Genomic DNA, 13,226 nt, shown 5'->3' on the forward strand with positions numbered 1-13,226 from the left:
TTTTTTAAAATCACTTTTTATTTCAATTCTCCTCTTCATGAGGTCAAATACTCCAACCAAGATGTTCAGAAGAAGATTTGATAGTGCCCATAAAATTCTCACACAAGTGGATTAATTAGTCACTCTCCTGTAGTAACATTTCATACCAATGGTGGAAAAATATAGCACTGTGTACTAACAGTATAGGGTTCCAAAGCTACTACTGGCAACGAATGACTATTGTTATCAAAGACAACTACTAGCTATGGAAGCTATGAAAGCTGTCAGTGTCTTGCATTTCACTTACAATTTCCTTCTCATCCTGCTGTAATCTGTTGACTGGCTACCCTATGTGATTTCTTGTTTAATCAAAGAGTTTCCACCAACATTTGTTCCTCACAACAACAGAACCTCTGGTTCTAAAAGGACTGTGTTTAGTGATTCACATTAATGTGGGTATCCACTGCTACCTTGTAAAAATAAAATCACTAGGATATTCATTTCTCTCTGATTTGATTGTAAAAAACTTGTGTAGCTGCAGTGTACAATTATTCTCCAAAGGTCTGAGGCACATAATTAAAGTGATTCTTGTTTCAGTGAAGTTTCAAAATTTGATATAATGTGTTTCAACATTTTCATCTTCACGGTTAGTCACATCGTGATGGTGGTGATCTATGTTGTAAGTTTGCTTGAAGAATAAATCAATAAATTCCATGTGCTTTAGATGCTACTTTCAATACTGTACTAAAAATTTTGTTTCCGTATAAGACACCCTATCTTGTATTAAAAATGTAATGCACCACTAACTCAAGGCATTTTTCCAGAGAGACTGAAATATGCTGTTTGTCAAACACCTCTTTAAGAAATGTGATAAGAGAGATGTCAATAACTACAACCTGTTCAATTACTGACATCATTTTCCAAAATATTTTAGAAGGCGATGTATTCTATAGTAGTATCTCGCCTTAACAATAATATTATCCTCAGCAAATCACAGTTTTGGTTTCAGAAGAGTAACTCTACTGAGAATACATTTACATGTTCACTCATCAAATTTTACAGGCATTAAATAACAATACAGGGTCAGCTGATATCTTCTGCAGCCTACCTAAGGCACAGACTCCGCAAATCACTCTTCTAGATAAACTGAAGTTTTATGGGATTGAAGGTATAGCCAACCAATGGATACTTTCATGTCTAACTGAAGGAAAGTAGAAAGTTTTAATTAGTAATTGAGTAATGTAATCAGGATACATTAGTCTGATTGGGGAGAAATCTTCTATGGTGTTCCCATGACTCAACCTTAGATCCACTGCTGTTCCTCATATATCTTATATACAACAAGTAGAATTAGTTCTTTTGAAGATGACACTCGCATTGTAATCAATACAAGTACATACACAGTGACAGAAGAAGGGGTAAGCAATATTCTTAACATATCATTGACTAATTTCCATGAATGGTCTCGTCCTCAGTTTTAAAAAGTTAAACACATTCAGTTCTGCACATCTAGGGGTACTACACCAATGGTAAGTGTAACACACAAATAGTGGGGAGGCATGGACAGGAGTGGGGGAAGCGTCTAGCTGCTCATGGGAGAGTGGGCAGCCATCTATGGGCTAGCTGGGGGTACAGGTACAGGTGGCAGTTGGCAGACAGCTGGAGGGCACTATTTCACAGACTAGGACATGAGATAACAGCACACAATTAGCTGATAACGGGGGATACGCACGTGCACACACACAGAGTTGAATATGAGGTCTCTGGATAGGATTGAAACTTCTGTGGAGTCGAGGATTTTGGTGGAGAGGTTAACAACAGTGTTCTCGGATTGTTGTGGCTCTGGATTTTGTGGAGTGTTGGTAGGGGTTTTTGGAGGCTGTGGTAGGTTGAAAAGGTCAGCTAGGCAGGGTCTGGGTACTACAAGGGGCCAATGAGGAGGAACACTGTGGGTAGGATGGGGGTTGGATAGTGGTGCCCCAAGGCAGGAGTAGGATGTCAGCAGGCTGGATAGATAACTTATGGAGGTGGTTTTTGGAATGTTGTTCTAGATGTTGGAGGGTGAGGATTCCAATTTGGGCGATAAGGTAATTAGTAGAGATTGCATAGTAACAGTATTTAATCGAAGGAGTGCAGGCAGTTCAGGGATGCCTGTGCTATGGAAATATATTTTGTGTCCCACACCAGCTACTTGTCTCCCGTTATCTCATGACCTAGTTTGTGAAATCACGTATCCAGTAGATCACCTGTCCCCTCTACCTGCGCCCCTAGCTAGCCCACAGACAGCCCCCACTCTCCCATGAGCCATTAGACACTTCCTCCAACCTGCTCCCTGCCTCCTGCCTCTCTTCACCCCTCACCCCAACCCACACCCTCACCCCACCCTAGTACACTCACCATGGGCCCTGGGCAAGTAAAGAGCTGGCAGGCAACTGAGCACAATGTAGGGAGACAGGCGTGTGTGTGTGTGTGTGTGTGTGTGTGTGTGTGTGTGTGTGTGTGTGTGTGTGTCCTACAGCTAAAAAAAGGAAAATGCATTCCAAAAGCTAGCCAGGTTCAGTACCTTTCATTTGAGTGCCTGTGTATGATGCAGCTATTCAGCCTTTTGGTGAATTATCTCCCTTATTCCTAAATAATTTGAAATTTTTAACCAGAGCTTTCTGTACATTATTATACCACCTGGTAGCTCCGTTTCATCCAAATCTCGTGTCATCCATCCTTAGTTACTAGCTCCTTTATTTGGCACCTCTCCATTGTATATCTTTTTATCTTACATTTTTCCCTCTCGTCTTTATGGCACAATCTGTAATGGCCATGACACATGTTGTTGCATGTGACTTTTGTCACACCCTGTAGTATCAGCCACGTCCATTACAGCAGCTGTGCGCGCAACTCCTTGTACCATGCAACCCCCAATTACAGCATAACACTTCCACCAATTCAATCCCCCCCCACATATCACTCCCCATTTGTCTGTCCTTGTTTCCTTTTATCTCTTAAATGTAATGGCAAATAACACATGATAAAATTTATTTCATGTGCTTGACAATATATTGTGTGATGAGATGTACCTCAGTCACAAAACTAGCCCCTTCCGCCAACACAATTCCTTTCACTCCTTACACCCGCCAACTTTATTCAACTCCTACTATAACCACATGACACCTTTACTCACCACTTCCAACGCCAACTTCTTTCCCCAGCACTACCCCCCCCCCCCTCCTCACCTGTTCCCACCCGTCCCCTCCCCAATGGAACCCTGCTCTATATATCTTCACCGATTCAGAAAAGTTTCCATATACCTAGCTAAAGCCCTCCCCTATATCTGGATCCCACCCCCTTACACTATGACCTACATCTTTTCAAACTCTGCCAGTCCCTTTCCCTCACCTACCAGACTCTCCAAAAATGGGCATCTCTTAAACACTTACATTCCCTCTGCAAAATACTGTTACTATGCCATCTCCACTACCTACACCTCATTGCTCAGACTGAAATCCTGACACTCCAGCAGCATGTAGAAGAACATACCAAACAACATTTCCACAAGTGATCCAGCCTGAAGAAATCCTACTCCCGCCTTAGGGCACCACTATCCAACCCCCATCCTACCCACAGTGTTCCTCCTTATCAACCCCTCACAGCACCCACACCCTGCCTAGCTGACCTGCTGTCTACAGTGGAAACACTTCTTTGCCATCAACCCCTCCAACCAAAGCCAATGCAATCCCAACTCCGAACACTGCCGCACCAATCATACCACCAGCCAATCATGAGCCTCCCACACTCCCACCTAAACATCCCCTTGTTACCTTCCAGGACTTCCTAATGTCTAACCTGCTCTCACCATGCTTCACCAGGTCCCTCCCTATGAACAACAACCTTTCAACAAAAGAAAGGACTGTGCTACACAACACCCTCCCGGCAGCCAAAAGTTCCACCACTGCTGTGATGATCCGGAGTCACTACCTGGCAGACGGTCTCCACCAGTTGTGTGAAACCTCCACCTACATGCTCTGCCAGAGTGACCCCATCCCCAGAAGTCCAACATAACCTCCAATCCCTGCTGAAGTCCTTAGGCCTTCTCAGAACCTCTCCCCTGAATCCATCTCCCTGCTCACCCCAGCAACAGCAAACTTGCTTCTACATGCTCACCAAACACAACACACCTAACATTTGTGGGTTCCCAATTATGGCTGGTTACAGTGTCCCTGCTGGAGGAATCTCAGCCCTTGTTGATCAGCTTCTCCAACCAATTGTCTAAAACCTAGCCTCCCACATTAAAGATACCAATCACCTACTGCACTGGCTCTCCACCATCCTCACACCTTTACCTCCTGAATCCCTACTAGTCATGGTTGATGCAACCTCCCTATACACCAACATCCCCCCAAGCCCACTGCCTTGCTGCAACTGAACATTACCTCTACCAAAGCCTTGCATATTCCAAACCCACCACTTAATTCATCATACACTTAACCAACTACATTATAACCCAAAGCTACCTCACCTTTGAAAAGAAGATAGGCAAACTCGTGGCACAGCCATGGACACCCTTCTATGCCAAACTATTCAGGGGCTTCCTAGAGGAAACATTCCTAGCTTTCCAAAACCCCAAACCCCTGGTCTAGTTCATGTTTATCAGTGACATCTTTATAACCTGGACCCAAGGCCAGGACACCTTATCCTTATTCCTTCACAACCTCAACACCTCTCCCAACCACTTCACCTGATCCTCCTCTACCCATCGTGCCACCTTCCTAGATGTTGTTCTCTCCTTTCAGATGGCTCCATCCACTCTTCAGTCCACATCAAACACCCCAATCACCAACAGTACCTGCACTTCGACAGCTGCCACCCTTCGCACACCAAAAAATCCCTCCCATACGGCCTGGCCTGCCAGCTTTGCTGCAATCACTGCACAGCATTTTACATTGGTATGACAACCAACCAGCGGTCAACTAGAATCACTGACCAGCACCAAACTGCTGCCAAAAACAAGGTGGACCACCCAGTGGCACAACATGCACCAGAGCACAAAATAGATTTCAATGACTGCTTCACAACCCGTGCAATCTGGATCCTCCCCACCATCACCAGCTTTTCTGAGCTGCATAGATAGGAGCTATCCTTACAGCACATCATTCGCTCTGGTAACCTTCCTGTCCTAAACTTAAGGTAACTCGCTGCTCCCCATCCACCACCCAATAGTGTGTGTGTGTGTGTGTGTGTGTGTGTGTGTGTGTGTGTGTGTCTACACACACACACACACACACACACACACACACACACACACACCATCCCCAGATCCTGTATCCCCAATGTGTGTCCCCACATCTGTTAACCGTGCACTGTTATCTCATGCTCTAGTCTATGAAATTGTGAGCCGTATGCTATCTGCTCCCTCTACCTGGATCCCTAGCTTGCTCACAGATAGCTCCCCACTCTCCCACAAGCCACTAGACACTTCCTCGAATCCCCTCCCTGCTTTCTGCTTCTCTCCATCCCTTACCCCATGCCCTCACCTCATCCCAGTACTTTAACCGTGGACAAGTAAAGAGCTGGCAGCTGACTGAGCACAATGTAGGGTGACAGGTGAGTGCTTGAATGCCAGTGCATGTAAGTGTGAGTGTGTGTGTGTGTTTCCTACAACTAGAAAAAGGAAGAGCAATCCAAAAGGTAGCCAAGTTCCATGCCTTTTGTTTGTGCAACTATTCTTAATTTTCTACCAGTTTTCTGTACATTATTAAAACACACAGTCTGATGATTGTGCTGGTATTCTTTTGAGCTGCAGCTTCTTGATCTGTTATTCTTTCAATACAGGAGCAAGTGTCTTTGTGAGTAGGGCTACACTACAAGACTTGTGTGTGTGCTTGCTGCATTTATCATGCTATACTTGTCATGGCCTTGTATAAAATGAGTATACTTACCCATAGTATAGATACCTTAGGCACCTAAGTGGAGAAATATAAGACCTCACTTTAATAAATCCAGTTATTGCATATTGTGGTAACACTGGAGAAGAAAATTTGGGTATTAAAGTACGAGTTTTTTTCCGTACTTATTCACCTCTTCCCCTTTTCTTATGTACTTGCAGATATATTTTGGGGGAGCTCTGAAATTCGCAAGGACTGTATGACAACACTGTACAGAAAAACACTTGTTCAATGCTGTATCTTGCCCAATAAGAACGGTTCTGGAAATGGTGAGTTAATCCTTGTTGAGAGGTTATAAACAGTTTACCCTGAGGAATAATTTTTACCATTTGTTTCTTTAGTATACATAATAAACCTGAAAATATTGTGAAATGGGATAAAATCGTTTTCCGGAGTGTACTAGCATCATGTCAGAAGCATATATGTCGCTGTATGTGTTTCCTGTCATGAGTACAGAGATGGCACCCTAAAATGTTATGTGCATCTTTTTTTGCTGCATATGGACTATCTTTTAGATGGATTGTAGATAATAGTGCTTGTCAAAACATGGTAAGCATGGTGAAAGACTTTCTGCAGCATTATGACATCATATATATAGGGTGAACAGTTCACTCTCAGGAAATCCTCTTAATGATATTCTAACAGCAAAAATCTTTTCTTTTTTTATTTATCACGGATATTCTGTATATCACTGGCAGGCAGATACTAGACACAGTAGCTGCCGCCCATACCTCTGGGCCTGTTCTCAGGTACACCAAGTATTGCCCACAGTGAGTGGTTACAGGTAGATTGGGGCCATTTGTCATGTGTGATAATAGTGGCTGGGCACTTATTCCTATGCACATTGTCACACTTCATGTTCTTTTTCACAACTCTAATATGCCCTAAATTATAGACAAAAGTGTACCTTTAATTTGGGAGATGCTTTTTCCATCTCTGTTTTCTTTGAGATCTAAGTTCACTAAATGTACGCAGGACACAACTCCCTCTCGTAAATTAAGGATACTGTGATGCTCAGCCATACTCAAAGTATTCCCAACCAATTTGTCTTTCTACAATTGTGCAGTTTGTGGGAAATTGATGTTTCTATTGAAAATGCTCTATTTCTAATTCAGTCTACAGACTTGAGTATTTTTAAAATACACTGAAACCTTGTTGAATGTAAAATGACAACATTCTGAAAGGAACAATTATCCAATTTTGAGATCAGAAACATTATCCTAAGCATTAAGTGATCTGTTATAGTTCAATGACATAACTGCATTACCTACAACTGCTTATGTCCTGTCATAACAGAAATGATTTTTAGAGGAAGAAGTAAAAAATTTGTTACCACAACCAAAAGGAAAATAAATGCTGGCTAAGGCAGAATACCACACAAAAACATAAAAAACATTACAGGTGTGAGAAGTAAGCCTTTTTTTAGGGTAAATATCTTATTCAGACAGAGGGGTCCAGGTAAATGAAATGCCTTGCACAAAATAAACTTGTTTTAATCACCATACCACTGTGCATCAGAACATTAGAGGACTAAAAACTATGTTAGTAAACTTCTTACCTTCACACAATGTAGAATGTTGATGTATTATGTCTATCAGAGAAGCATCTAAAAGCAAGAATCCACATATCAAACATGCAGGACAATAAATTAGTTGGGGAAAATCTGGAGAAAGGAAGAGTTGTCATGTATGTGAAACATAACCAAAATTCCAATGAAAACAATCAATTCTTGACATAATAATTTAATTGGATAGACAGCAGCAGCACAAAACACACATAACAGAAGGTTGTAATTAGGCAAGTTTTTGGAGCCGTTGGCTCCTCCTTCAGGCACAACGGTTGAAGGGGAAGGAAGAAGGGTGAAGGAAAACTTTCCTTCTCATCCTGTGCGGCGTCTCCTCTGAAGTGCAGTTCTGGGCAACTTTTCCAAAACTATCCCTTTTCCTAGGCCTCTCCAGTAAGTTTCCTTCACCCCTCTTCCTTTCCCTTCAACCCTTCTGCCTGAAAAAGGAGCCAGTAACTCAGAAAGCTTGCCTAATTACAACCTTCTTATACGGGTGTATTCTGCTGGGATAAAATACATTTTTCATCTATCCAATTAAATTATAACCAAAATTCCAATTGATTAATACCAATAATTTCTGCCAAGATCAATAACTGTAAGAAAAGAAGTTCATTAACTTGTTTTTTAGTCCTCTAATATTCCAATGCATAATGGTAAGGAAATTCAAACAAGTTTCTTTTGTGCAAGGCATTTCATTTAGCTAGACCTCTCGTGAACTGCTGCTATTGGAAAAGTTACTGATAATGTTACACATTTACATCCCCACTGCGAAACTTTCACAAAGCAGATGTTAATCAGTGGAGACTTTAACATTAATTTTCTGTAATGAAAATGTTACTTAACACTTACAACATGTAATGTGTTACTGATCTTCCCACCAGAGTTACACATATAGCAGTACACTAATAGCCAACATTTTTGTATGTGCACACTTCATCCGTGATATAAATGTTTGTCTAGTACTTAATGCCCTCTCTGACCATGATGCACAACTAGCCATGCTAAACAACTAACTGTATATGATTACAATGAAGTGGTATCATGGAACATAATGTAATTAATGACCATACAACAGAATGTTTCAAGACAGACTTAAAGGAAGCTGACTGGAAGGATGTGTTAATTGTGACAAATGTGATTTCCAGATTTAATGTATCTTTTAACAGCTGCTTTCCCAAGAAAAAATAAGTATGCTACACAAAAGACAGCAAAATAGCCCTGAATTATAAAAGGAAGAAAGTAGCATGTTTAGAAAAAGAAATTGTTTTAAATGATTATGAAATCAGAGGACTGGTCTCATTACAAGAAATATATTTCTGTCAAATATATCACTGTCTTCAGGAAAGTGACTTTTAAAAAAAAATCAAAAAATCATTGTGTCCCTGAAATCAATCATCCTGATAATAAAATTAGATCTATGTGATCAGTAGTTAAAAGAGAAACCAGGAAACCAGTCATGCAGAGGATTTCATTATAACAAAAGCTAGACAAACAATAAATGATAACAGTCAGGTAGCCAATGTATTTAATAATCATTTCCTGAAAATATCTTAGAAGGTTGTCACGGTCAGCTGAAGGGATAAGGCAATAGAATATATTCAGAATGCAATGACTCATGCATACAGATAAATTACAATTAACCCACGCTCTGCCAAATAAATTAAGCATGTGATTAATTTCTCCAATGAATACTCAAAGGTGACAGTACTTCAAGTAAAAAAAAAATAAAAAAAAAAAAAAAAACACTATTCTTTGCATATATGTGACATGTTTTCGGGTACATATGCAACACATCACAATGACAAGGGATATTTCCAGAAAGACTGAAGCATGCTACTGTCAGACCCCTTTACAAGAAAGGTAGTGAGACAGATTAATAATTACAGACCAGTTTCATTGGTTTCCTTCTCAAAGGTATTAGAAAAAATTATACATGGAAGAACCATAACACACCTCTCTCAAAATAAGAGAATCTCAATATGGATTTCAAAAGGGTCACTCCACAGAACATGCTATTTGTCAAGTCACAAACCAGATTACACAAGATTTGAGTGACAAAATATTGCCAATTGGTATCTTCTGTGACTTGTTAAAAGCATTTGCTTGTGTATTTCACAGTATTATTGTAAATAAGTTCAAATAGTATCATATCAGATATCTTACTGGTAACTTCTCTTCATCCTATCTCACTACAAGGTATGCAGTGTGTCCTATTACAAAACTAAGGAAGCACCGCAATGAAACAGCAAGTTCAGGATGTGAAAAATCACTACACGTATATCACAGTGATCAGTATGGGGCCTGCTATAATTCTTGTTATATACAAATGAACTTCCATCATCAAATATTTTTATCTGCTGACAATGCAAGTATTATGATGAAGCCAAACGGAGTAATTTCAACACTCATAAACGTAAATATTGTTTTCTATTTCTCTCCAAATGGACTGCCATTGAATTTAGATAAAACACAATACATGCTATTAGTACTGTAAAAGGTGTGACAACCACTATTCAAAATAATGCATACACATAAATTAATAAATGAAACAGAATATTCTAAATTCTTAGGTGCGTATGTTGATAAGTACATGAAGTGGAAATCACAGGTTACAGATCTTGTTGAACATCTTAGCTCTGCAGCTGTTGCACAGCAGATAATATCAGACTTTGAAGATGAAAATGTAAAAAGCTGGCCTACTTTTTCTATGTTCATTCACTAATGTCTTATTGCACTACATTCTGGGGTAAATCATCACTGAAGAAAGAAGTGTTCATTATACAGAAAAGCACAATAATCTCTTATTCGCAGCTCTTTCAACAATAGTGCATACTGATGACAGCCTGACAGTATATTTACTCTGTGTTTGATGAAAAATTGAGACACACACAAACTAGATAGCATTTTATCAGCCCACTTAAGCATTCTTCATAAACATATAAGACAAATGTCAAGTGACGCACATTTTAAGTGCAAGATTGATGCTGTACAATTATATTACACAGTAAAATAAGAATATAATAATTCATTGATTTTTCTATAGAGTAAATATCAGACAGTACCTGCATTTGAGGTAAAGCTGGAATTATGTCTACCGAAAAATGCGTCTGAGGGAATCCTGCTATATGACGCAACCTGCAGTTTGATTTCACACCTAATGTGTGAGTAGAATAACCTGCAAAAGAAAAAAGGGGAATAACTGTATTGTTGTTTTTATTGCTATTATGTAAAGTTGGATAGAGAAAGCTGGTAACTATCAGACTGCTGAAGCAGGTTCTTTCCTCTTCCTACCAGTGGCCAATATTTACTGTTATAATATTTCCATGTAAAACACGGATGAAAACCAGTAATTCAGTCATATTAGTTTTTTTATAAGATTTCATATAATTTGAACTGTCATCAACACTGGTAGCTTATACAAAATATTTATGTGCAGGTGTCTTTTCCAGATCAGCAAAACAAACAACATATCATACCATATGCATTAATAATGCACAACACTGAAGCTGATCAACTGACTGACCTATTCTCTTTGAGAGATTTTGTTAATGCAAAATTGCAGGAATTTTTGCAGCTGCCTTTGTTCTGAAACATGCCCGGCATTGTTAGTGAAGCCTCTTAAGGTTTCTGCTGAAACTCTTTAGTCTACCAGTTGCTTTAGTTATACACTGACATAAGGTCCTAAGATCATAAACATGTACATTAACATTTTTTTCAATTCTGGTTCAGTTAATCAAAGTTCCTTATCATTTCAGGGAGTCAAAAAATGTATGAATGCTAATTATCACAGAGACATGTCATATTTTGATGGAAAAATGGCTCTGAGCACTATGCGACTTAACTTCTGAGGTCATCAGTCGCCTAGAACTTAGAACTAATTAAACCTAACTAACTTAAGGACATCACACACATCCATGCCCGAGGCAGGAATCAAACCTGCGATCGTAGCGGTCGCTCGGCTCCAGACTGTAGCGCCTAGAACCGCACGTATTTTGATGGAAAATTGACAGCACAATTAAAAAGCTCTGCTTCTCATACCAAACAATAATGTTATGTTCTACTAATGGTTTCCAGATTACCAGTAGTCTAGGCTAAGCTGCACAGTTTTAATTTACTCCTCTACTATTTCAATATGAAGTTTAAATATACTTGCATATTACTCTAGACACAGTCAAATTAAAATAAGCTATTACACATAAAAGTGAAAGCATCAAAAATTTGGTGAAACTGCCAAGCCCTCCTCGGAATTACCATGTAAATGTATCTGTTAACAGCTACATCCCATCTAAAAACCATTTTGAGAATATTTTACAGCGGAAGTTGAGCAGTACAATATTATAGTAGTTCTCACATATCACGGGCTCATTGTTCTGATTGATGGGGCACATTATAGGACTTTTCCATTTTACACAGAGCTATTCAGTAACGCAAATGGTGGTTTTAATATTTGGATCCTCAGAATGAGTGATTTGCCTTCTTCCTAGGTGAATTCAATGTTATTAACATCTTTTCCTGAACTTCAGTTCTTCTTGAGTCACTGTTATCTATATCTTGATCTTTTACAGTGTTTGTGTTTTATACTGAGAGCTCATGTTGTGTTGGCTTTGAAAATAAAACAATGTTGTTGGCAGTGGACAATTTAGTAGATTTATTAAGCACTCCTTTCATATATCTGCAAAAGTTGTTTATAAAAACCTCTCCATATCTGTTTCTCAGGAATTTCTGGTCAGATTTATAACTTGGTCTCAAAGATGAAATCTTTCTGTACGTGACTTTGGTCTTTAATTCCTGGAAATATGCTTTCAATACCACACACCTATAAATTTCCTTTTCTTCTCCTTACGATATCCTGTGTTTCTCAACATGCTCACACAAACACTACTTGAAATTCTCAGAAATATGTGGATTCTGGATTGTGTAACTAAACACTGGCTTAGAGTAGCAGATGTTCTTAATAAATACTGTGAATGTACCATACTGCTGATAAGTTCTGCAGGGACTGAAATAATCATTTTAAATGTATAAAAATTTTAAATGTTTAAATGCTAATTTTGTCACTATAACAATCATAACTTTTTTCATGAAGTTCATTTTCTCATCACCTGAACACCCCAGATACCCCAGCTCATATAGGCAACTGTTAGAAATGAACTTTATGGAAAACTTTCCCTGAATACAATGATAAAAAAAAGCTGAAGACCAAATGCCAAATCATATCAGCGCACACTCTGCTACAGAGTGAAAATCTCATTCTGCTAAATCATAATAACTTTCACTGAAAGATGCAACACAAGTGCAAAGCTTGAGATGAATTAGCAAATGTATATGCAACATTAGCAGTTTCAGGAAATACCTCTAATGAGTTCAGTAAGTTGCCAACTGACCATGACCAGTTTGGAGTCACTGCTTCAACAACCTAATGTTCGCCAGAAACAGTTTCAAGTACTCAGGGGTGTTGTCCAAATGCTGTTTTTGCTCTGCATATGCTCAAGACAGTTTTAGACTGGTGTTCAGACTATAGACTGATGGCTCCTAGAACTGGTGATAAATTTTATGGGTTGGATCAATCTCATCATCTCTGATGCCCTTGAGATAACATAAACCTTTCCATCACAAAGAGTAAATTCATTTCATAAACAATGGAAATAACAAAAAGCAGCAAATTGAGGCGACCATATAGATAACAAGTCTTTGGACTGAAGACCACTACAACAACAACAACAACAGAGACAGCAATGGACTTGGAA

The 13,226-nt window shown here is 39.3% G+C and overlaps 1 protein-coding gene across 2 annotated transcripts in view; it reads right to left on the reverse strand.

Annotated features, from left to right (window-relative positions):
• Positions 1-13,226, reverse strand: part of LOC124595481 (protein brunelleschi) — a 249,419-nt gene that overhangs the window by 71,144 nt on the left and 165,049 nt on the right. For both annotated transcript variants that reach the window (XM_047134241.1, XM_047134242.1), the window contains exon 14: positions 10,542-10,654. In XM_047134241.1, coding sequence (XP_046990197.1) covers positions 10,542-10,654 — 113 coding nt within the window. The remainder of the gene's footprint in view (positions 1-10,541; positions 10,655-13,226) is intronic.

This window comes from Schistocerca americana, chromosome 2 (assembly GCF_021461395.2).
Source record: "Schistocerca americana isolate TAMUIC-IGC-003095 chromosome 2, iqSchAmer2.1, whole genome shotgun sequence".
Taxonomy (NCBI): Eukaryota; Metazoa; Arthropoda; class Insecta; order Orthoptera; family Acrididae; genus Schistocerca; species Schistocerca americana.